Source organism: Acanthopagrus latus, chromosome 15 (assembly GCF_904848185.1).
Source record: "Acanthopagrus latus isolate v.2019 chromosome 15, fAcaLat1.1, whole genome shotgun sequence".
Taxonomy (NCBI): domain Eukaryota; kingdom Metazoa; phylum Chordata; class Actinopteri; order Spariformes; family Sparidae; genus Acanthopagrus; species Acanthopagrus latus.
In genome coordinates, this window is record NC_051053.1 from 26,030,671 (window position 1) to 26,055,283 (window position 24,613).

A 24,613-nucleotide genomic window follows, 5' to 3' on the forward strand; every position below is an offset into this window, starting at 1 on the left:
CTTCCAGGAATTCTCCTATATGCCCTGTAATGGAGACACATATCTCAGCTGGACGCACTAAATCAAACAAGCAGAACGTTCATGCTCCACATATCCAACGATTAAAGGAATAGTGCTCGAGTCAAAAGTTCTGCAAATGTGCAAAGAACCGAAAGAGTTCAAGGGTGCATGAGAACGATGTCACGCACACTGTGATGTGATAACTCAGGATAAATCTTAAAAAAAGGAATAATCAAGTAAACCTGTAAACCTGTTACCTGTATATGACTCCGTGCCGGTGCAGGAACATCAGAGCCGACGTGACCTCGGCCGCGTAAAAACGAGATCGCGCCTCGTCGAACTTCCGCGAACGCTGAATCTGAAACATCAGGTCGCCTCCGTTCACGTACTCCATCACGAAGAACAGCCGGTCCTGAAGAGACAGAGGACGAGAGAGTTGAATATCATTAAATAGAGTTAAGTCAGTTCTTTGTTTTCTGAGGTAGGCATGGTGCACTAATCCTTTACAGGGTGTTTGTCTTGTCTTTAGGTTCAGGTAAATTATGACGGACATTTTTCATCTTTTCAAACATTTTCAAACCTTAAATTGATGAACTTGTATCCAAAATTCCTAATTTCTTAAACTGTATTTGACCAAAACCTTGTCCCGAGAACTTAAACACTAATGAATATGTACATTTTATTTGTCTGATTCAGGAGTCTCATGAGTTTTGACTGTAACACCCTGATATTTCTCTAGTGTGACATTAATCTGACACACGTGAAGGAAAACTGAATCTGAAAGTTCGATGTTGAAATGGAAAAACTACATGACTGTGTGACTAACACTGAGTGTCTGTTCTCCCTTCCTGTAACACACACACACACACACACACACACACACACACACACACACACACACACACACGCTATACCTCGCCCTCTGAGCTCTATTCTCTTGGTACTGAAAATGGCCCCCTTCCTGAATTCCAGCTCCCTTTCTTCATATAGGAAATAAGAGAGAGAGAGAGAGAGAGAGAGAGAGAGAGAGAGAGAGAGAGGATGTGTGTGTGTGTGTGTGTGTGTGTGTGTGTGTGTGTGTGTGTGTAATTGTTGGGGGGTTGTGATATAAACAGCTCCGTATATAAGAAACCAGGATCAGTCCCTCCCGGTCATTGTGTGAGCCCTCAAACTTCACACTGTGAGCAGTTAAGAGGACACACACACACACACACACACACACACACACACACACGGACTATATATATTGTACATGTGTATGTATGTTATACTGTGTCAGATCTGAAGACCCCCTGCTGTAACTGTGGACCTTCACAAAGACTGGACCTCAGATACAGGAAGGGCAGAAACATAGATTCAGTGTGGGTGGAGTCATGGCTTCATGAAGGTCACGTACACGCTTCTGTTTCGTAAATGTCAACCGCTGTGACACTGCACATGCACAACACACACACACACGCGCGCGCTCTTCGTCACCAATAGCAACGAGAGCAACTTCATCTACCGACATCTCCGACAGGACGGGACACCGCTCATCATCACTTCATCGCGTAACAGAAATGAGCTCATGTCACGTTCACATTAAAACGCTTATCAGCCACCTTTCACATCAGAGGGCGGAGATAACACAGGTGACTTTATCACACCTGTGGGGATTGTCAACGAGACGTCGGGACACTTCTGGCAGTTTTTCGTGGTGTCAGAACCGGTAATTTTCTTCACGGGATATCAGACCGTTTTCATCTGTAATCGTGGTGACTGAAATACGTATCTTAAGTTCGAACCGTTCGACTGAGTATTGTTTGTGCCTCATCCTACGCAGAACATTAATTCATTCATCCTAAATAAGCAAAAAGAAACGTCCAATGTTGATACATATCTGTGGTTTTGCAGAAACGTACTTGGCTGATGATTATTATGGCGATTAGGTCGTTATTTCACTTCTACCGAGTGATATTTTATGAGGATATCTTCACTAACTTCACCTTTTGGTACCTTACTTCACTGCAGAGACGAACATCAAGTTTTATGTTTTACTTTTTAATTTACTATATTTGGGTCATCTGATAATGAGAGGAGTGGGCAGTGATTCAAACGTCTGGAACAATCGGTTTTATCACTCGGCGTCGCTGAATGAACTTTCAGAGATTCAGATTTTCAGTCTTGTTCCACTTTAGTGAGTTTCTGACATTATCTGGAAAGTTCAAGAGAGCTTTTGTCGGGATAACAAACACACATAATCCTTCATCTGACCTGAGCGCAAAACATTGGGGAATAATAAGAGGTTTATCTCAACTCAGTTTTCCCAACACAGACACACACACACCCTTCCCTATTCTTTCCTCCATGTACCTGTAAGTGTCGTTTTATACACACTAATCCAAAAAACATAATTCACAATATGTTAAGAAATCCGGTGACTGGATCTCCTGTTTTCGTCAGAAATTACACAGAACTGCAAGGAAACATGTAATTTCCCAATCCGGCATAATTCCAGTCAACCAAATGCTATTTACAAAGAAACCCCTCTGATTTCTACGGAGTTTCTTCACATTATCAGGGGATTATTCCTGTAAACCTGCACTTTCTTCCTGCTTCTCTCTGAGGAAAACAATCATAACGGAGGCGACTGGTGACAAAAACCACAGGATCTGCTCAGCAGTGACCCGGACTTCCTCTGGTCGCTTTGACCTAAATCTTTAAAAAAAACACATCTTAATCTTAGCTGCTAAAGTGTCATTTTCATTTATCAGTGCTGCTCTGCTTACTCCTCTTAAATCACACATAAGGCTGATCTCTATAATCACCTCATGTATCACCTGTAGCCTTTAACGTGTTCCTGATAAACCCACACGGCTTCTTCTTCTGTAACAATGACGCTCGCGGGGCCGTCGACTCGTGTGATGATCTGCAGGGAGGTTTCAGCTTGTGTGTGTGTGTGTGCGTCTGCTCATCGCTGAGTCATAGAAAGGCCCATGTAAAAACACAATCACAAACAGCAGGTGACGTCATTTTAACAGCTTATGAGTGTGTTTTCTTGCGTGAGTCACTCGTGTCACACACAAGACAACTTCTGTTCCCCACCTTGTCTTTAACGTGGACTGGCAGCCACAGTAACTAAGTATGTTTCTGCAAAACCACAGATAACTTCAAACTTTACGTCTCTTTGGGTTCAATGTTCAATTGACAGTGTAATGATGCACAAAAATTATCTAATTCGGGGAAGAAGTCACAATTCCTGCAGCTAATGAGCTAATGCTAAAGAGATTAGTCTTCTGGAAGTCCTAACTTTGATACAATATCCTCAGAAATATCAATATTCTCCATACAACAGGGAAAAACTGATGCTAACAAGTTAATTTTGAGGGTTAGAGCTGTGGGCACAAAAGCGCTGTGATCTTCAGCTTGCTGTTGAAGAGAAAATCTAAAAAATGGTGATAAAAAAGTAACTCCACCTTCCAGCATTAAGGTCAGATACTAAACATGTGAACATGACACATTATGTGGAAATGTCAATACGGTACGTGGCTTAAAATTTAAAGAAACATTCCAGAAACATCAACTGAGACGTTAACTTTTTTTCTGCTGGGCTGGTTGGTCATGTTAAGCCGTTTGTTGCTGTTTAATAGAGTTTTTTCTGCACTAGTCCTTTAAGTGGCCCTGTTAAATCTGTGTCACGCTCTTATCTCTGCTTGCATTGGCTGCGACATTGATTCTTACCGATTAGTTCGACCTGAACTGATCAAAGTTAGCTGAACCACAGCAGCTGCCGACTCATCTCGCCTACGTTCACACTCTGTGTTTTGAAGGCCGACCTCAGGCTTCATTCTTCGTCTCCAGTGTCAGTTTGAAGGGGCCTCAGGATCGACTCTTACGTAAGTCACCGTGGGTCCACCTCGGCTAGAGTTTCTCTCTCTCTCTCTCTCTCTCTCTCTCTCTCTCGCTTGCTCGCTCGCCCGCTCTCGACTTTAAACAGGATGTCGAAATAGTTTGTTTAAATGTACGCTGAGTCCCGGCTGGTCCCACCCAATCAAACATGAATAAACATTTCCTGAGTGTAATTACAAATGTACAGATACTGACTTCCCACTGCTGACACACACACACACACACACACACACACACAGTACACGCATACACAAATACATACATACAATGGTCAGATAACATCAAGTCGTTATGTTCTGTGCAGGCAGGAGATCATCTGGGTGTGTGCGTGTGTGCGTGTGTGTGTGTGTGTGTGTGTGGGTGTGCGTGTGGGTGTGTGTGTGTAAACATGCCCCCTACATGCCACCCCTCTGAAATGTATGTCGAACAAGTCTAAACATGCATCTTATGTAACCTCCAAACCGATTAACTCATACTTTCTCCTTCACACACACACACACACACACACACACACACACACACACACACACACACACACACACACACACACACACACACACACATACATACAATAGTCAGATAACATCAAGATGTTATTGTCTGAGTCTGGCAGGAGATCATCTGGGTGTGTGTGACATAGAATGAATGAATGAGTGTGTGTGTGTGTGTGTGTGTGTGTGTGTGTGTGTGTGATTAAACATGCCCCCTATATGCCACCGTGCTGAAATGTATGTCGAACAAGTCTAAACATGCGTCTTATGTAACCTACGATTAACACACACACACACACACACACACACACACACACACACACACACACACACACACACACCTAAAAACAATAAAAACTAAATTCAGAAGTGTGACGAGAACATTTCTTCTTCCCAGAGGAAATAAAAGTATCAATGCCACATGAGAGGAACAGAAGACGTGACTGCAGCAGTTCTTCATGTGGACGAGCAGAATTTAGTTTTGCTGTTGTTTGATATGAAAAAACCTCAAATCTTAATTTTTTGATAATTTTCTGCTTCAACATCAGTCAAAGAATAAAAGAAGGAGGGAAGAAAAGAAATTAGGAGGGAACGAACAAATGAAGAAAACAAGGAAGCATTTCTAAGTTGTGTCGGGAAGGACAATAAAAAAGTAATAAAAGAAGAAGAGAAGAAGAAGTAATAAGGAAAGAATTAACCAAACGAGAAGGAGAAGAGAGAGAGAGACGGAGAGGAACATTAATCTGACTGGTTATGGTGTTGAATAATAAGAAAGCTGTCTTTACATCACAAGCAGTCACTCATTACTCAGTAATATATTTGGGGAACATTATTACCCTCCTGGTTGCGAGTAGTGTAAAAGATTACAGATTGCAGAGGTGGATGTGGAATCAGGTCAGTTCGTTCGCGTTAAAGAGTCGTTCCTTCGAACTGATTCGTTCGCAAACGATCCATCTTTACAGGACAGGACAAGAAGCTGAAGGATGGAGGATGATGGAGTGAAGCGAGTTTGTCGTCTGCTGCATCTGATACGGCAGCACAGCAACACAAAACTTGTTGAAACCATCGTCAGAGAAAGACAAGTACTATAGTAACAGAATGAGTAATGTAATTAGCTACTTTTGATACCGAGTGATAAGTAAAGAAATGATAATAAACAACAATCAAACAAAGACGACACAAGGAAGAGAGGAAGAAGCAACACTAGTGATATTTATTAGCATTTCTCTAAAATCTACTAACTGTACATACATTATATCTACAGCTGGCAGGTAAATGTAGACGAGAAAGTAGAATATCAAACCAAAGTGAATCACCTGCACCTTTGTATTATATTTCAACTGTATCTTCTGTATCTTTGGTCCTTCATCCGTGACTATGAGGTTATATAAAATATATAAATGTTAAATAAACTTATGCTGTGTTTGTTTTCAGACGTCACAGAGAGCGACGTCTTCCCCTCCCGACAGCATGAACTCTCTGCTGTTCGTGAAGCTACAGCTGATCCGCTTCATCGCAATCAGTCAGAACTGGGAACAAAAAAAAAAAAAAAAAAAACCCAACAAGTCGGGTTTGAACTTTTGTCCGTGTACGAAAACAAAAAAGAGTGAATTGCTGCCCTATTTTTCTCGGAACATTACGAGCCATTACCGTTTGGCTGCTGGTCATTACCACACAGAGCCGTCTCAGTAAAGATGCACTCAGTGATTTCACCCAGCAGCAGAACCCGAAGGTTGTTTGATTCTGTGGGGTTTTTTATTCGGACCTTCACGCTGTCGGACCCGATAATCACTTCAGGAGAGCTTTACCACGCTGCTGCCACAGTGACTGTCCAGATAAACAGCATGAATCATCCTTTTTGAGTTTGATCTCTGAGTCACAAACATTTTGTCGTGGACTTTGCCTTTAAGAGGAGGGCAGCGCTTTGCTTTTTCTTTTTTCTTCTTTTTTTTTTTCACTGATGATGGCAGCAGGAAATGATTGTAATTGGGGGACAGAGTGTATTGTGTGTGTGGCCCTGGAACCAGATCAAGAATGTTTGCCAGAAAAAAAAAAAAAAAAAAACTCCTGCAGTTAAATCAAGCTTGTGTTCCCAAAGCACCGAGCAGCCACTCGCTGGACGAGCAGATACAAAGCGAAAACATCCAGTGAGTCATCCAGAACGTGCAGAGTGTTTGAGATGGAGTGTCAGAAAACCTTCTCTGAACTCAAACCACTTCCAAACTCAATGAAAAGTGACATAAAAGAACTATTGCTCCACTAAATCATGCTGCTGCGGCACGACATCTGCAGCACTGCCACATTTTACAAAAACCTGCAGCTGCTATTTGGAATTTGCATTTATTACTATATAGCAACGTCGATAATATTTCTGCATATTAGAGACGTCTGGACCTCCTGATCTTCTATCTATGTTGCTCAGGTTTCAATAAATGGTGTCCAGTGATGCATGACAGTGTAATCATGCACAGAAAATCTTTAATTCAGAGAAGAAGTCACAACTCCTGATGCTGCTGCTAATGAGCTAATGCTAATGAAGATTAGTGTTCCAAAAGTCCTAACTTACATACAATATCCGTAGAAATATCAATATCATCGATATGACAGAAAAAAATGATGCTAACGAGTTAATTTTCGTCCGGAGGAGGTGAGACTATGTCGGCACAACAGCGCTGAATTCATCAGCTTGCTGTTGAAGAGAAAAAAAATAAAAAAAACAGTGATAAAAAAAGTAAAAATTGTTAAAACAAGTTGAGAAAATCCAACAAGGTGTTTTATTTTCTACTAGATGTGTTCATGTATTTACATTTGATGTAACTTTAGACGACTACTCCACTGGTCACTATGCAGATTCAGATAAAAATTCAATAAAGTATTACAATAAATGAAGTAGCTGAAATTAGCTCCACCTTTATCAGCTGCAACAAGTAAATACAGCAATGTCATATAGTTTTACTTCTGGTATATTTTGATTTTAATACGCACATTTTGTAGATCTGAGTACTTCTTCGACCACTGTTAAAATTTTATTTATTACATTTCATCCCATTTAGACGATTTTTGGACACATTATGCTTAAATCTCACACATAAAACAGAAGGAGACAAATAAAAAGGATGTGAACTCTGGTATGTTTCATGATAAAGGCAATACAAATATTTAGGGGTCAAGTGTGCAGCTGTGTCAGCTGATCACATTTTACTGCCTCTATTATTCACATGCATAACAAATGTGGTTTTGTAGGTCTGGCACAGGAAGACGACATCACCGCCGTTGATTCTGCCGACAGAGCCGCGGTCGCGATTGTGAAAGACGTGGGCAGCGTTTCAAAAAGTTCTGTGACCCGGCTACGTGTGCATACAGACAGACAGACACGTGTGACCACAGTAAGACTCAGAGTGATCAATAACATATTGATTGTCAGTTTTATTCTAAAAACTACCAAAAACAAAACGCGCTGAATTGATTTCTCTGGACGTTTGCTGATCCGACTGGTGGTTAGGTTTTCGTGAGAGAATGTTCTGGTTAAGGTTGAAGACGGAGGGATGCATTATGTCAGTGAGCTACCTCCAAAGTATAGAATTGCAGAAGTTGTGTGTGTGTGTGTGTGTGTGCTTGCATATCTGTGTGTGTGTGTCTGAACTGTATCCCAAGAACAGCAAACATAACGTACATCCACTAATGACTGTGTTTTTGAAAAGAACAACTCCCAACCGCTCAAAAGTGACACATACTTGGCAGGACAACTTGCATGTGCCTCTCTGTGTGTGTGTGTGGGTGTGTGTGTGTGTGTGTGTTGTTTTTGTAAGCTCTCACTCACGCCCTCACTGTCTTTCTTCATGAAGGCTGACAGCAGTGAACTGCGTGCTGTGGGCTGCTGGTTCTCTCCTTACTGCTTTCTTCTTGTAAGAACAAATGAGAACAACATCTCATGATTGATGACTGATTTCATTGGTCCAAAAGTCCTTAAAGGTGCAGTGCGTGTTTGCGTGACTTTAAGTTGACGGTCCTGACTCGTTCATGGAGAGCACAGTCCTGATAGTCATATAGCTTCAGCTACAGGAAATATAACCTCAATCGCTGCTGATCCAGGAACATGACAGAAAAAAATCAAACACCAGCCAATAACGCTGTCGTCAGCGAGAGCGATCGGGTTTGAGGAAAGTTAACAAAGAAGGTGCTTTCAGTCTTTCAACTCTTCATGAAAGGTTGAATTCTTCTGGATCGAACATGACGTGCGTCCGCGTGGATTATTTCCAGCTCATAAGTGGAGCTCATTTATCTTAAAAGCACAGATGACCGCTGGAAAAAAAAAAAAAAGATCTTTGGAGAGAGAGACGAGAGTCGACAGCACAAAAGCAGAAAAATACCCTCGATTGGTTGAAGGAATTTGTAATAAAATCGTCCATAAATCTTAGAATTCACCTACTGTTGTGATAAAAGTGACACGTGAGACGGAGCGTTTGCGAACACTATGTGTGTCGTGTGTGTGTGTGTGTGTATACGTCTCATTTCTCGATGTAAAAACACATTAATGAGCCACAATGTATCACAACATGAACACACACACTGTCGTTTAATTTGACTCACTCTCACTTTCACCGTCCTGCAGCCCCAAATACAAATGTGGATTAATCCGCCTCTGAAAATAGTCCCGAAAAATGGCCTGTGATCAACTATTTTGACATGTTAATGAGTAAAACAGAGCTCCAAAGAACTCAAAACTCAAAACAATCTGGAGATGCTGCTTCTTTTTTTCGCTCTTGTGCTTTTAAAACACAACACTGCAAAACATTCAGAATTTTTTTTTTTAATTTCTTCTTTTATTTCAAACCATGAAGTGTAACTTTGTCTTGTGAATGTGGTGAATATTTATATTTCTTTTCTTTTTCCTTGTGTTATTTCTTCATGGAGTTCTGTTCTTATTGGATCACCGCCTGTTGATTGGTGTGTGTGTGTGTGTGTGTGTGTGTGTGTGTGTGTTTTTCTTGTTATACGTTCCTCGCCTCTTCTGATGCATCGCTCATCTATTAATCATCTGATTTTATGTGATATTATGTGTGTGCAAGTAACAGAAAATAAAATAAATCCTGCCCATCAGTTAAAGGATCAGTGAAGTTGACCGCGGTGGTCTGAAACAGAACTGAACCCACCGACTCTGAGCTGTGTCTCTGCCTTTCTGTCTTCCTGTCGGTCCATCAGCGTCTCTGTCCTCAGCAGAGCAGAACAAAGGGCTCATTAACGCACCTGGCCGTGTTCTGGCTGGTTCTGCTGCCTCTGATGTTCCCCAATTACAGCTCATTATAAAACACTCTTTCACAGAAACCTGTCCTGTTCCAAACTCAGTCTGGCTGAAATAAAAAAACACGTGGCGCGCTCGTCGTCACAGATGCTGACGTTCTGCAGTCTAAAACCAGCTTTCCCTGTTTCATTTCAATCCCCCTGCATCTCTTCTTCTTCTTCTTCTCTCTCTCTCTCTTTACTTCCTCATTCACTTCTTCACTTCCCCGCTCCGCCTCTGTGCGGAGCAGAGCGCGGGCCGGCGCTACTGTTGTATAATGTTATTTACATTTCTCGGCGGTAATTAGGCTGATAGGGGAACGAGTGCGATCCCACAGTCGATTAAGAAGTGGATGGAGGGAGGGAGGAGGAGGGAGAACAAGCAGGGTGGGAGGGTGTAGGTAGGACACAGGTCACACAAAGTGCAGACTTTCTGATGTACAGTGATGTCACAGTGCTCCAGATATGCAGAGGAGCGTTAAAATTTACTTTTTCCCTTCTTCCTCTTTGTTTGTTTTTAAATATCGTGTTTGCTTTGTGTTGTGTCCATTTAAATAAATTATAATTAAATAAAAAACTATTCAAAAACCAGAAAAAAATTCAGATATTAAAAAATAAACAATATATAAGAAATAAATTAAAAAAATCAGCAGCTTGCAGCAACTCCACTGCAATTACGTGCAAAAATATACTTTTCTAGAAGTATTTCTGTTAAAAACTGTGTTACATGACCACGTGCAACGTTCAACCAGGTGTGTGTGTGTGTGTGTGTGTGTGTGTGTGTGTACTCATGCAGTTGTTGTGACTGAGAGGAGACGACGTGTCCGGACACAGAGTGCCGTGTTGCAGGTACAGTAAATTAGCCATTGAGAGGCCTCGCAGTGGAAACGAGGGAGGGAATGACAGAGAGAGAGAGAGAGAAAGAGAGAAAACAGAAAATGGAAAAGCAGGTCAAAGCTGTGCACGTAGAGGAGAACGAGGGATGAAAAACATGTGAAAGTCAAAATCCGATGAGAGAAAAAATGCAGGAAATAGTGAAGAAACAGTTTAGAGGTATTTTATTTTAAGTTACTAGTTACTTTTTCTTGTCATGAATCGCTGTATCACAACCAAGTTAGCATGTTTTGAGAGCAATTTATCTTATACATACACATACCTTCAAATATATGTATGATGTTGATTTAGTCTTAATATACTTTAAGAACAAGTCTGTTTGTCTGGGTAACTTTCATTTTCCTCACCAAAGTTATATTTTGACTCAACAGCAGTGGGTGGTGGTGCGTTCACTGCCCCCGGTTTAAAATGTCCGTTGCGCTGAAGCAAGAGCTAATCGTCATCTAAGAAAACAGAACTGTCCACGCTGGATTTTATACGTTACATATTTATTTTATCGGGTTATACAAATGAGAAACCGTCCAGCAGCTGAGTTCAGTGTCACTGAACCGTCACGGTGGAACGAGCTGCTTCATTAACTGATTGAGTCGATGTGGATCCGCCTGGCAGACGGCCGAGTGGAGCCACCGTTGTGTTAGAGGTGAAGAGCGACGCCGATGTAAAGCTCTGTGTGTGTGTGTGTGTGTGTGTGTTTGGGTTACGTGCCATATGCACTATTATGTATATGTGGGTTTGTTTATTGTAATCACATCAGGTCCGGAGCACGAGGCCTGGTTCCAAGAAGAGTCGGGTGGGGAGGCGGGCGATGAGGGCGGAGTCACTCAGCATATGGAATACACATCACAGCCCTGATAACGATCAAAGAGGTTACGCAAGAGCCACAAAAAATCCCTTTGTTTCATCCAAGAACACACTCCCAATCAGTGAGTGTGTGTGTGTGTGTGTGTGTGTGTGTGTGGGTGTGTGTGTGTCCACATCTGCATCAGACAGGCAGACAAAAAAAGGAACAAAATGAAAATGAAGAAAAACTAATCAAAGTTAAGAAAAGGAGAAGAAAGGAAAAAAAAAGAGGAGGAGGAAAACAGATGATGACTGAAGATGACTGTCGGTCTGTTGTTCTCTCTCTCTCTCTGTCTCTCATCCATCCAGGCCGTCTGCACATGTTTGTGTTTTGCTTTGGAGGAAAATAACAGGAATAAATAAATTGAACAGGAGACGCCATCATTAGACTCCGGCTTTCCAGAACAGTCTGTGCAAATAAACAAAGAAAAAGGACGCGGCTCACAAAGCGTCTGCAGCTCAACTCGACTCTAACTGGAAGGGAAATCATTGATCTTTGGAGTTTCATCTCTAATAATCTGTTAAGACATATTTTTCCCAAAAAAACAAAAACAAAACAAAACATAAAAACGGTGACAAATACTTGCACTGCCTCCTAAAGAGGATTTCTCAGATCCTGTCAAAATAAATTACAGACCTCGTCAACACACAAAACATCTGAGCTCCTTCTGAAGACGACAATATTCCCACTAATCCGTTCACATGTGTGATGAAAATGAATATTCCTCTAATAATCCTGCTTACATGCAGCTGTGTGTATGTGATTAAGAGACACAGCTTCCTTCCGTTTTTGATATTTGTGGATAGACAAAAAAAAAAACCCTGTTGATATCCAAGTCAAAGACACTGTGTCAGCTGTGATACGACCATAATTGTGGGTTTCATCTGAAACTCGGTGTGATCGCTGTTGACCAGGAACCGACACAGCTGACGGTAAACAGACAAGAAGCCTCGTGTCTGAATGAGCCATAAATCAGACACCTAAACAGAATTTTGTCGTATTCAGGATTACGGTGGAATATTAGTGTGCATGTAAATGACGAGTAATCCTCCGATTGCTTCAGGGAACAAGAAAGAAAACTCCTGAAACTACTTTAGATTCGTACGACTCAGTAGAACTCTTCTCGAAGTTTTTTTTAGTTTGGTTGTTAAGAAGTTTTTGCCAACGACTTTTCATTTAAAGAACCACAAGAGAAAAGATTTCCTTTGTGATACGTCTTCATGTCTACATAACTACATAACATTCTCACCTGATGTGTTCTCAGAAACTCAAACTTTACTGTTTTTAATGTCGCCATTTCATTTAATTTCTTTTCTTTTCCTGTTTAAAACTTAACCAAGATCAGCCTGGATGTGCAGGATCACTCAGGTTGTAGCTCTGACTGAAGATGTTCAGAGATTTTGCAGGCTACACCAAAAAACCTGCAGTTTGCTAATAAAATGCAGGCAGGAAACCGTCTCGAAAACAGGTTTCGATGGTATAAAAGTCTAAAGATCATCGTGACACGCTCAGTTGTGTGTTTCATCCAGCATCTCGTAAAATGTGTCATGTGTAGCCTTCAATATTTGGACTCCATTGTGCGTGGATGACATTTATTCGTTGTTTGTACTCGATGACTTTTTAATGCCCGACAGCTGCTCAAGTGATCCACGAGCTAATAAATGTCATATCAACGAACAGCTCAGACTGATGGAGGTCTTGAAACCATTTGTCTAAAACTTCAAACGTCAGCGCTGCGTCCACCGTTCCTGAGAAAAGTGAGTCAGACTTCAGAGAGGTGAAGGTTTTAATGTTCAGGCTTGTGCAGCTCCTGTTTTGTTGCGCTCCGCCTGGTAAAAGTTAACACCTGTGCAGCCTTCAGCAGCGTCAGGCTCAAGTTGCACTGAAAGGACTTCACATCATGTGATGAAGTCGTTAAACTGGAAAAAGTACACACACACACACACACACACACCCACGCTTACATGTACAGAGCCTCTATAGAGACAAGAACACATATACATTATACGATAGACAAAACATACAGTAACCCTGGAGGAACGGTTAGCGTTAGCGGCGTCCCACCCACGGGTGCCCTTTGTCTGTCCGTCTGTCATCGTCCACTTACTGTATGGACGGACAAACGAGCTGAGAAGTGGAGATGATGAGAGGAGAGCCGAGAGAGGCCGAAGGGGAAACGGAGCCGATGGCAGATACTTTGCGGATGACTAATGAAGTTGTGTGGATTTGTTCCCGCTCCGAAAACATCGAACCTCCGAGGACTGAATGTACAGCCGGCAGCTGCTGCGCTGATACCTGCCTGACAGCACAATTTACAGCTTTTAATCAGCAGGGAGAGAACAGGGACGCTGACCTGAGGACAGTTTGTCCCCGAACGTAGTGAGAAGTTGTGATTTCCGCTGAGAATTAAACACACATCGAATCGTAGTTGTCTTATAGTTAATGTAATGAGGAATTAAACAGGATTGTGTTTTAGTTTTTCTTCATCTATCGATGGCAGGAGGGTCGGCGGTACATCGGCGAGATTAATAAACGAGATAAAGCTTCAGACAATACGGTTTTTATCGATATAGCGGCACCTGTTCACTACAGAACTGTGCTGCATGTGTGTGAAGCCTCTTGTTTGTATAAGAGGTGAATCGTAGCACATCGCTGTTCTGCTCGGTAGCTGCAGTCCACTGTGTGACAGCGTGACGCCTGCATCAGAGCAACAGTTGTGTTTGTAATGATGTAAAACCGTGACGGTACAGACAATTCAAACATGAGATTTATAAAATGAAGACAGAGTTTCTCTTCGTTCCGCTCTGTTCTGTCCCCTCGATGTGCATGAAGAAGTAAAGATAATCAAAATAATCTAATTTTGCCTGTATTAGATCTGTTTGACAAGCCGTGGAGAATAACCTTTAAATTAACTTTTATACTCATGCTACAGTTTTGTGTCCTGCACTGCAAAACTTGTTGATTTGTAACGTGAACGAAAGAAAAGTAAGAAAAAGGACATAATTTCCTCCCTTTTTTGTCCATTTAGTCACCTGGTGAAACATCACATTTATCATGATACCCAGAATTAAAGACAGCTGGTTGATAGTAAAGTTGATTTTTGTGTCTAAGATGATTCATTATTGCTTAAAACATTCATGCACACTTTATCATGTGCACCCTCAGAGTTTTTATGTAATCTTTGAGCTTCGTCAACACAAAAACTAAAGGCCACAGGTTCAACTTCAGTCTGATGCTGCCCCCTGGAGGTATATAGGATGTGTGTGTGTGTGTGTGTGTGTGTGTGTGTGTGTGTGTGTGTGTTCCTACTTTAGTCTGGAAGCAGCAGAACAGCTGTGTCAGGTACGGGTGTTTTCTGGCGAGGGCCAGGATCCGTTTCTCCGTCAGGGTGCAGTCCACGTCGTCGTCCTGCAGGATCACGTCTTTCTTCAGCACCTTGACGGCGTAAACCTCGTCGCTGCCTTTCAGCTCCGCCAGCATCACCTGGTCAGGTGACAACACCACAGTCAGAATAACGCTGAAAAAAATCAGACTCAAGAGAGCGTTCTCGCCAAAGCTCTCCGTTTTCTTCTTTCTGTCTCTCCTGATTTCTGGTCCCTCCACGTTAACGTACATCACTACAAACATTTTACTCACAAGCAGCGAGAGGAAGCAAAGTGAAGAAGAAGAGGAACCAAAATTAAAAGCACGAACATTTTTCTGAAAAAGGTGTCAAGCGAACCAAATGTCAAAGTCGTACACGCACCTTTCCGAAGCTTCCCTTCCCCAGGACTTTGATGAAGAGGAAGTCGTGCAGGTTCATCCTCTTCATCTCAGGAACGATGTGACCTTTGACCTCTCCGTTCTCCTGACTTCCGTCTCCCTTCACGCCGACGCTGCCTCCATCACCTCCTCCTCCTCCTCCTCCACCTGTATCAGTGTCTCCCGTCACCGTAGAATCAGACGAGGCAGCGGAGAGGGGGAGCGCCGGGTGCTCCTCCCCGCGGTGGTCAAACGACAGAACCTTCCGGATATTCTCCAGCTCCTTCGCATCTGGACACAAATCAAAACGAGTTCATGTGGTTTGGTTTCATGCAGGTGAGAGTTTCTGTGTGATGCTCAGAGATTCTGTTACCCTGGTCACATGGTGAGGTCGGGGCGGACTTTGAGCGATCGTCTTCTGCCTTGGTTGTCCCTGATATCGGCTGCTGGGGGTCCTGACCCTGAGGAAACTGTTTACAGACAGAAACAACCCTGTCAGCGTCTGGACTTTGTGACGTGTAAGTAACATTTGCAGCTGGTTGACTCTTTCCAAAAAAAAGAAAAACCTTTTTCCGTCTCTGGGCGCTGTTGAAGATCTTGTCTGGTGTGACTCCGAGGTCAGAGAGGACTTTAGCGATTCCTCTGGCGTCGACGCCGCAGTTTGGAGCGACGTTGCTTTCGCAGCGCCTGTGCACATTCACTTTACACACTGAAACACACACACACCCGGAAAAATAAAGAGATTTAGATCCTGCAGATTCAGAACAGACAGGACAACATACATGTTTGGTCTCCGTACCTTTACACTGGAGGCCCTGCCGCAGCAGACCCCACAGCAGAGACCCGCAGTGGTCGCAGAAGGTCAGAACCTTAAAGCTGTGGATGCTGAACATGTGCGGCACGTTGACACTGAACCTCTGAGATCCGACCGGCTGGAAGACACACACAACACAACAGGACACTGAGAGAGAGCTGCATCCAACTGACGCCTGAAGTGTTTGTATCTAATAAAAAACACCCCGTACTTCCTCCACTGTGTCCTCCTGCTTCTTCATCCCCGCACACTTGGTAATGATCAGCTCATGGCAGCGCTTATGGACCACACATGTACACACTGCAGGAGGAAAACACACACACACACACACGGGCTTAAGAAACACATGTACAGGGAAATGATGTGTTTAAAGAAACATAAATTATGGATGAATCGATAAAACTGCCTCCTACCTTGACACTGGTAGCCCTGCTTTCCTAAAACGCCCCTGAAGGTCAGAGAGAGACAGAAAATGGATTGTTAGCCAAAATAAAAAAGACTTCAGGAGCTGTGTTTTACATCCTAGTTATGATTGGAGGATTTTATAAGATATAACAGGAGATAAACAGCAGTTTTAAACCAGTCCACATCCTGAGAATCAATCCACTGAACGTACAAATGTTGAACAACAAACCCACAAATGTATTTTCACCTGATATGACACATTCTGCAGCGCTCACTAAAATAAATACTAGCTGGCCCACATATAAAAAACACTCTGTCCCTCTGTTCGCTGCAGACACAACGTCTTTGTGATCCTGATCACACATGAAAGTTTCACGGTGGAGCGCCGAGGCCACATGGTTTCCACCGCCAGCGACTCTGACACAGTTCGTTGGGATGGAAACAAACACAGCTGTCTTTGTTTGTTACCGCACACTTCACAGCATCCACTAGTGTTTACTGGTAAACACGACGGCAGGTTCACGGGAGGAATCAGGGTCAGGCAGAAAATCAGAGGAAGCCACAAAACCTGAAACAGCAGAACGTGTGTTTACATGCAGTTCTGTCTGAGGCGGGGGAGACGCAGTCGTCACGGGCTTTTCTGCTCTACAGTGAGAATCGGAGCTGAGATTTCCAGTTTCTGTCGACAGCAGTATGCTAGCTAACGTTAGCCTCGAGGGACAGGACGGTTAATGTTGCTCAGCTGTCTTCTCTCTCGGTGGATGTGGTGGTCTGACTCGGAAAGTTCCGATGTAATCACCCAGATTTTGAATCGTAAATATCAAACATGTCTTATATTATCAGGAAGCTTAATTACCAGATAATTAGTGGGGGAGGATTTGCAGATACGCGTCTATGATGTTGTGACACAAGACTTTCCCTGCCTGAAGTCTTCATCGTGGACGCAGATTGTTATTTTCATTATTAGGACCCTTTAAAACACTTCGTTGAGCATCTGTATGGCAAAGAAATGAGGATGATTCTGCAGAGGTTCAGCTACTGTATATTAACCTAAATACTGGAACACACATGCGTGATGATAAAGGGTGTGTGTGCCCACCAGATGAAGTCCCGGCAGTGGGAGCAGTAGGTGGGCTGCCTCAGGTAGGTGGCCATGAACTTGTGTCCGTTGACCTGGTGGACCCTCCGGCGGACGGCGCCCTGACGCTTCCTGGGACGCATCCGCTGCCGAAACACTCGCTCCTCATTCTCAGGGGAGCCCGGGGCAGCTGCAGGGACACAAATTTTAAAATCAGTAAATACATTTTGACCGTCTTTTTCAACCCTGGTGCTGGATGTTTGTGTCTGTTCTTTAAAATCTGCAGCCACATCACGTGGCCACTAGATGGCGCTGACACTGTGTGGCTGCTGTAGATTCATTCAGTGATTAATTGAACAAGCTGGTCCTTTTTCTTTTTCCACACAGTCAGTCAGTCACGCCGCCTGACTCTGTCTGTGCTGATCTTTCTGCCTCTTTGTGTTTAATTAAAAAGGGGTTCTCCCAGTGGAACGGCGAGAGATTTCAATTAGTCCAACCCTGTTTTAATCTCACACACACACACAAACTACCTGAGGCAAGTGAGTGAGACACTGGATACTTCCCATTTCCCTTAAATTGCATCAAGGAACCCATGCGAGGAGAGAGGAAACGAGGAGATATGTTTAAAGAGGAGTGAGACGTCTTTGCTCAGCTGTCAGCTTTAACAGCTGTTTGCACACATGTGCGTCGTGCTAACGTTACGTGACATTCGGTGTTTTCTCTCTGCAGCCTGTTGCCTGCTAACCTGCACATGAATCACAAGCAGCATTATATATTTATACTGCTTTCCACTGTCAGAATGAGTTATTACATTATTAATGTCACTGATACTGAGAATGTGATTATGGTGTCTTTTAATTGCTGGAAATGATTTATTAGGCTAAATGTTTCAGGGAAAATGTAATCGTGTAACATATCAAACCAGACGCTTTATAACGATTATCAGACTCACGTGTGACTGAAATAAAAATAAATGACATAGAAAAGAGTTTCGTTCGGACAGACGCTCTGTCTCTGACTTTAACTGTGTCCATAATCAAAGTTAATGAGGGATGAAACATGACACGAGAAGACAAATGTTGGTTATAAAGGAATAAAGTTGTTTGTGGTCGTTTAGTAGTTCAGACGTACAGTTAAAACGCAGCGTTTTAACAAGACGGTGAAACAGAAAACAACATCTGTCTTCACTTCCTGTATGACGCTCCAGTGATCTGCTGCAGCATCCGATCACCAATTGATATCCAACACAGGGACAAGAGGGACGGGTGACTTTACTGTAATGTTCAGTAGGAGGATTAATGGGTTCGGAGGAGATGCTGACGGTGTTCCCAGGCCAGATGAGATATGAGATCAGATGGTGGATTCTTTCAACGTGCAGCTACTTTCTGGAGGGCATATTTTCGTTACTACCCAGAGCTCATAATCAAAGGTGAGGGCCGGTAAAACGGATCAGCTGGGAAACTGAAAGCTTTGCCTTCCAGATCAACGGTCTGGTGCAAAGCCTGAAATACGGCTTGTCCGTGTCGCGCTCCATTTTCCCGTCACTTGTGCGAAAGACCTCAAGAGATGATTGTCTTGGGCGCTCTCTCATATGCATCAGGCCTCTAACGCTGTCTGCCACGTTTGCCATGAAAGTCTCTCGTATTGGACCGGCTGCACATTCCCGTCTGCCTGTCACGTTCTGCCTGTCCTCACTCTTCCTCCTCCAGCCCCTCTGCTTCATGCCATCACCACCACCACCACCATCACCATCACTATCGCCTAGCAACTGACGGCTGCTGCCTGGCAACAGTGATAGACTTAGCGTTGTCTAGGGGTGTGGTGGTGGTGGTGGAGCCTCTGTGACAGACGTGCTGCTCCTCCTGTCCTCATCACAACCCCAAAAAAGTTAAAGCTCGATGCTCTCACAGCGACCGTGTAACAAACTACAGCGATGGACTTCATCAACAATGAGCGCCTTTATCTTTAATAGCGCCAAAACATTCAACAAAGTCCTGATAGGCTGCAATGTTTATTACACCTCATAACAAAGGGATGGAAGGAATAAACATACCGACACATCTGATGATAATCTGGACCAAAGTGTTGGAGATGGATGGGCAGACAACTAGCAAATACCCCCGAGACTAAACTGCCGCAAAGCTTAGTTTCTGCAGAAAGTGGCGGGAAGGACGATGTTACACATGGAAAAGAAGAAGAAGAAGAAGAAGAAGAAGAGGAAGAAGTAGAAAAAGAAGAAAGACAATTTAACTGCACCTTCATACTTGCTCATTCTGAGATTATTATTTGTTTCTGTTTTTTTCGATTTGTTTTTCAGCATTTCCTGCTCTCTCATAGACAGACCAACAGATCATTAGTTTCAGGCCCCTCTTCTTTAAAATGCTTGAGACCATATCATGTCCAAATAAAGATTTTAGAGTTCGACAAAAAAAAAAAGCCACTGTTTGGTTTTACAAAACAAAAAACACAAGATAGAAATTCAGTTTGTGACAAAGTTCAGTTGCTCTAATCTGTCCAGAGTAAACCCTCTTCCCTAACGAATCAGTAAAGGATCTCTGGAAAAGAAAATAAAGCCAACATCTCTGATTCTGTTTGGGTTCTGATCCTCCAGTACCAGTCAGCTGCAGCTCGCTGTCTCGCCATTCAAGTGTTTTCTTTGGACGAAACTCATTTTTAAATCGAACTTGTGACGCAACACAAACAGGCACAGCATTTATTTAAAAAAAAGTGTTTGACATAAAAGAATCAACATTTTTTTTGAAAACTTTATTATGTCAACAGTCTGAGACGCTGCAGCCGACAGCAAGAGAGTCACAGCAACTTATAAATATTTCAACAGCAGGCGGCTTATCATCCTGTCCTGGTGACAGCAGGGCTTTGTGTCTGCGAGTGTGTGTGTGTGTGTGTGTGTGTGTGTGTGTGTGTGTGTGTGTGTGTGTGTGTGTGTGTGTGAAGGCTAATAGGTTGATTGCAGCTCTCAAGCCTGACAGCTCACCCATGTGTTCTCTGCTATGCAAACACATTTAAGTAATGCCTGCAATTTCAACCACACACACACACACACACACACACACAGATACATAAACATATAGTATCAGACAGAAACAGAGAGACAAATAAAGACACATGATTGAAGATTTAACATTAAAGGGAGAAAGATAAAAATCCTGATGACACCTCACTGTCACTCTACTGATTTCCTCTCTCTCTCTCTCTCTCTCTCGATGATGTAACTCGTCCATTAGTGAACACTCCACTTTACTAATCAATTTATCACCCCCCTCCTTCTCTGTTGACCTCCACTTCACTCCCTCTCTGTCTCTCTCTTCTTCCATTCTGTCATGACTCTCTCACACGTAATCCGGTGCGCGCCCACACACACACACACACACACACACACACACACACACACTATTCTACTCTCATCAGAAAGCAGTTGTGTTGATTTTAGTTTGAAGTCGTTTAGGATCTATATTTTATTTTCATCTTCAGGCGTTGAGGATCTGGCGGCTGGATGACTGTGAAGTGGACCGTGTCGGATCCACAAGTACAGAAAAATGGTCAGAATTTGAAAACAAACCAGGATGTGTGGTTGAAATGGTGGCGATGTAAACTGTACGTCGCTGATGATCAAATAACGGCCAACTTGTCAATAATTTCTTAATTTGAGGATCTCTCAGTGATTAACGGTCTCTGATGTGTGTCGGCACCACTGAGATGTTATTATTTTATTTTTCTTCTTCTTCTTCTTTAGGAAACAGCTGATCAGTCTTGTGAAATAAAATGTTGCTATAACACTATAAAAAAGTTTCCATCTCCCATCAACCACATAAGCTTTTTTATTTTAGTGACAAGCTTTTAAGCTTTTTTGCGAAATTGCAGAACGATCTTTTCAAGTTTCGTTGTGCTCTTGTCAGTGCGCCTCCACAATATACAGTCAACCACTCAATGACACCTGCTGACTCAAACCTCAAAAAAGACTTCACACATTCTGATAAATAAAAGAACAGCTACTTGTCATTAAGGATTAGGCTATTTGTGATTACTTTTGCTTTAGATTACTTTTGATCCAATTGAAGAATGAGTTATATACACCTGTCCACTAGATGGCGCAGCATCTTTAAAACCAGTTGCACCAAAAAAGAATTAGAGTTATTATGTGATAAACTTAAATCAGCAGCTGTGAGACTTTCCTCTTGTCGCTCTACTTTATGTTTTCAGTCAGTATGGTCGTGAGCGTCAGCACAGAGGGAGGCATCGGTTGGTTTGGCCGATGATGTGTTGTTAGTTGGGACCACATCAGATTCTGGTGTGGGACCCGGAGCTGATTTCATCGTGTACGAGGCAGCGTACAGAGAGTGAGGAAGGATCAAAACTCTCTGCTCACCAAACTGCATTTTTCAATTTCTCAGCATCACAGTCCAAGTGAAGCTGTAGAGGATTTACAAAGACACAGGAGACAGTCAGACGGACAGGAAGTTTGTTCTTCCTCCTGTATAAACACCTCTGTCTGTCTGACAGCTGATCTCTCTTCTGCGTATCTGTGCGTGAGCGTTTGGTTAGATGTTGCACGGCCGCGTGCATCTCGTCCTGACAAGCAGCCTCTCGGTCGTGAGAACTGTCTGGTCCAGCTGCAAAGGTGGAAGTTGCATGAAATCAAGAGAGCAGATAGATGATAATACCTGATGACTGACTTTGATACAAGATTACTCAGCGTTGGTTTCTCCGAACCATGACGCTCGTCTTTTTCCCTCAGCTAAACCAACAGTTACAAATGCATGCACGGGATTTACGCAACAGCCGACAACTATGTTTTTTCTTGTCTGTTTGAAGGAATTAGATAAAAATAAAAATAACTCAACAGTTTTAAAGTCAGACGATCATTAAACGCACATTATCTCGGAGCAGAAAGTCATGTTATATATATGCAGATGATATGCTGATGTAAGTCAACAAGGTTCTGCTTCAAAAGCAGATCTCGTGGGTTGTTCTGGAAGACGCTGATAAAGTTTAAACGCTGCGTCATCATTAAACTTCAAGTGAAAGCGCTCACCGCACGACATCATGTCTGTCACACAAATTCACAGGAACTACTGTGCAACGTTATTGCATGATCTAATACACTGACGCATGACTTCACTTTCAAACGATGGGACACGCTAACGAGTGTTAACAAAGATAAAAAAAAGTCCTAATTTCAAAGTACGAGATCGAAGTTAAAACCACTTCAGATGAAATGTGTCAGAGAGAGAGAGCTCTGTTTTTAAACTAGACTGATATGTCAGATTGAGATATAGGTCAGCGGCAGCAGCGACGTGTTTCTCAACACGTAAGGACTTTTACAAACCTTGTAGTGATCGACCACAGGACACACACACACACACACACACACACACACACACACACACACACAGTGTCAGAGAGAAAACAGCTGTAATGCACCCGATATGATTAATGTATTGTTACGTATCTTATAAAGTTTTATTAGCTTGATGTCTTTGGATGAGAGGCACTAATCAATCCTGATTTCTATCATCAGATGTTTTTTCCTCTGAATTCCCACTAAAAGCTAAAACAAAAGCACATTAACATGACGTTTAAATGATATTGCAGGGCTGTAATGTGGATCGATACGTATGTGGGTTGATTAGCCGGAATAAATTACTCCCTTCCGAGTAAACTGACTGACAGATAAAAGCCATTAGACTCATTAGAATTGCTTTATAACTCTGTTTTTTTCCCCTCAACAGGACAGAAGTTTCAAACTTCCAGTTTCCTGCTCACTGAAGAAACATGTCACATTATTTTCATATTGTCACAGTTTTTTTTGGTCTTATTTTGGCTGTAAACATGTTGACAGTTTACAGAGCAGCTCTCACAGTAACGAGGAGGATTCACGGCGTGCAGGCGTCTGGTCAGACCTGCAAATGCTTCCTCACTTGATAGCTTGATGCCTTTTTTTAAGTGTCCTTACAAATTTACAAAACAGAAATACTTACAGAGGATTAATATTATTGTAGTTCACCTTTTCCACTGGTCAGGAATCCCACTAACACCAGCTAAGATCTGGAATGTGTGCACTCGGTTCAGCCTCGACTCGAGCTGAACACGCTAAATTCTGATGTACATTCACGTTATCAACATCCAGTGGTGCTGCATAAGTAAGTAAGGAATTTGGGAACGCGGTCTATTGCTGTTTTCAACGTGGACGTTTCAAGTTTCCAGTGTATTCGAGACGTGAAACAATCACAGCCTCGCCTGTGGGAAACTTCCCTTTAACTTCCCTTTCACACAGAAATATCAGACGCTACTTTCAATCGGTGTTTCGTCTGATGCAATTGTGGTTTAATCGTTGCGGTGCGTAAAAGCTGTCGTAAACGCTGCAGAGTGTAAAAACCCACAACTTCCCATGATAAGTTCTCATGGAAGTTGTGGGTTTTGAGTGTAGCAACATTACAACTGGATCTCAGGGGCAAAAACAAGAGGAACTCGGTACTTTAGCTTCGATAGCAACAATGACTCGACAGGAAAAAAAGTCAGAACTAACAAACAAACTAACGGGTTTGCTCGATTGCATTCTTACCTTCACTGGAAGATCCTGATAGGTCAATAATGACGTACACCTTCCCCTCCGGCTCCAGGTCAATCTGCAGATGGAGGAGTGATGGAGGAAAGAGGGCAGGAGGAGGGAAAAGAGGGCACAGAGGACGAAAAATGGAAGAAAAAAGAGACAAGATAATATTAAGATTAACATTTGTGTGATTTAATATCAGCTTTAATTCAGCCTTCATGTCTTTGTGGCTTTCCGATGTGGCCAGTGTGTATGTAACCTATAGCAGCAGAAAAGTTTGTTTTCCTCATGTTGCAGTGCAGTGATGGATTTCTATCTCTGGAAAGTTAGAAATAAAGACACGGCTCACACACTGCAGCGCTACTGACGTTCAGAGCCAACCTGCTGCTCATCAGGTCGTTACCCTGATTGTCCTCTATGGCCAGAAATCTGTAGTATTAAAAAATCTGCCATGAAACATTAAAAAAACTCAAGTGTAAGAACTCTGCCACAACCCCAGAATCAGCATTTCTGCAAGACTAAAGCCTTTCTGTGACTTTTTATATATTTTCCATAACGTTCTTAAATACTGTTAATGGAAAAAAAATATATTCTAAAGCCGTCCTCCCAC

General features: G+C 42.7%; 1 protein-coding gene across 1 annotated transcript in view; it reads right to left on the minus strand.

The window, feature by feature from the left end:
* LOC119033782 (protein kinase C epsilon type-like) overlaps positions 1-24,613 on the minus strand; it is a 58,340-nt gene that overhangs the window by 13,156 nt on the left and 20,571 nt on the right. Inside the window, exons 2-11 of the mRNA XM_037124317.1 lie at positions 24,016-24,079; positions 17,454-17,622; positions 16,363-16,397; positions 16,161-16,249; positions 15,935-16,067; positions 15,702-15,844; positions 15,509-15,605; positions 15,140-15,426; positions 14,704-14,877; positions 258-412 (exon numbers count right to left, since the gene is read on the minus strand). Coding sequence (XP_036980212.1) covers positions 258-412; positions 14,704-14,877; positions 15,140-15,426; positions 15,509-15,605; positions 15,702-15,844; positions 15,935-16,067; positions 16,161-16,249; positions 16,363-16,397; positions 17,454-17,622; positions 24,016-24,079 — 1,346 coding nt within the window. The remainder of the gene's footprint in view (positions 1-257; positions 413-14,703; positions 14,878-15,139; positions 15,427-15,508; positions 15,606-15,701; positions 15,845-15,934; positions 16,068-16,160; positions 16,250-16,362; positions 16,398-17,453; positions 17,623-24,015; positions 24,080-24,613) is intronic.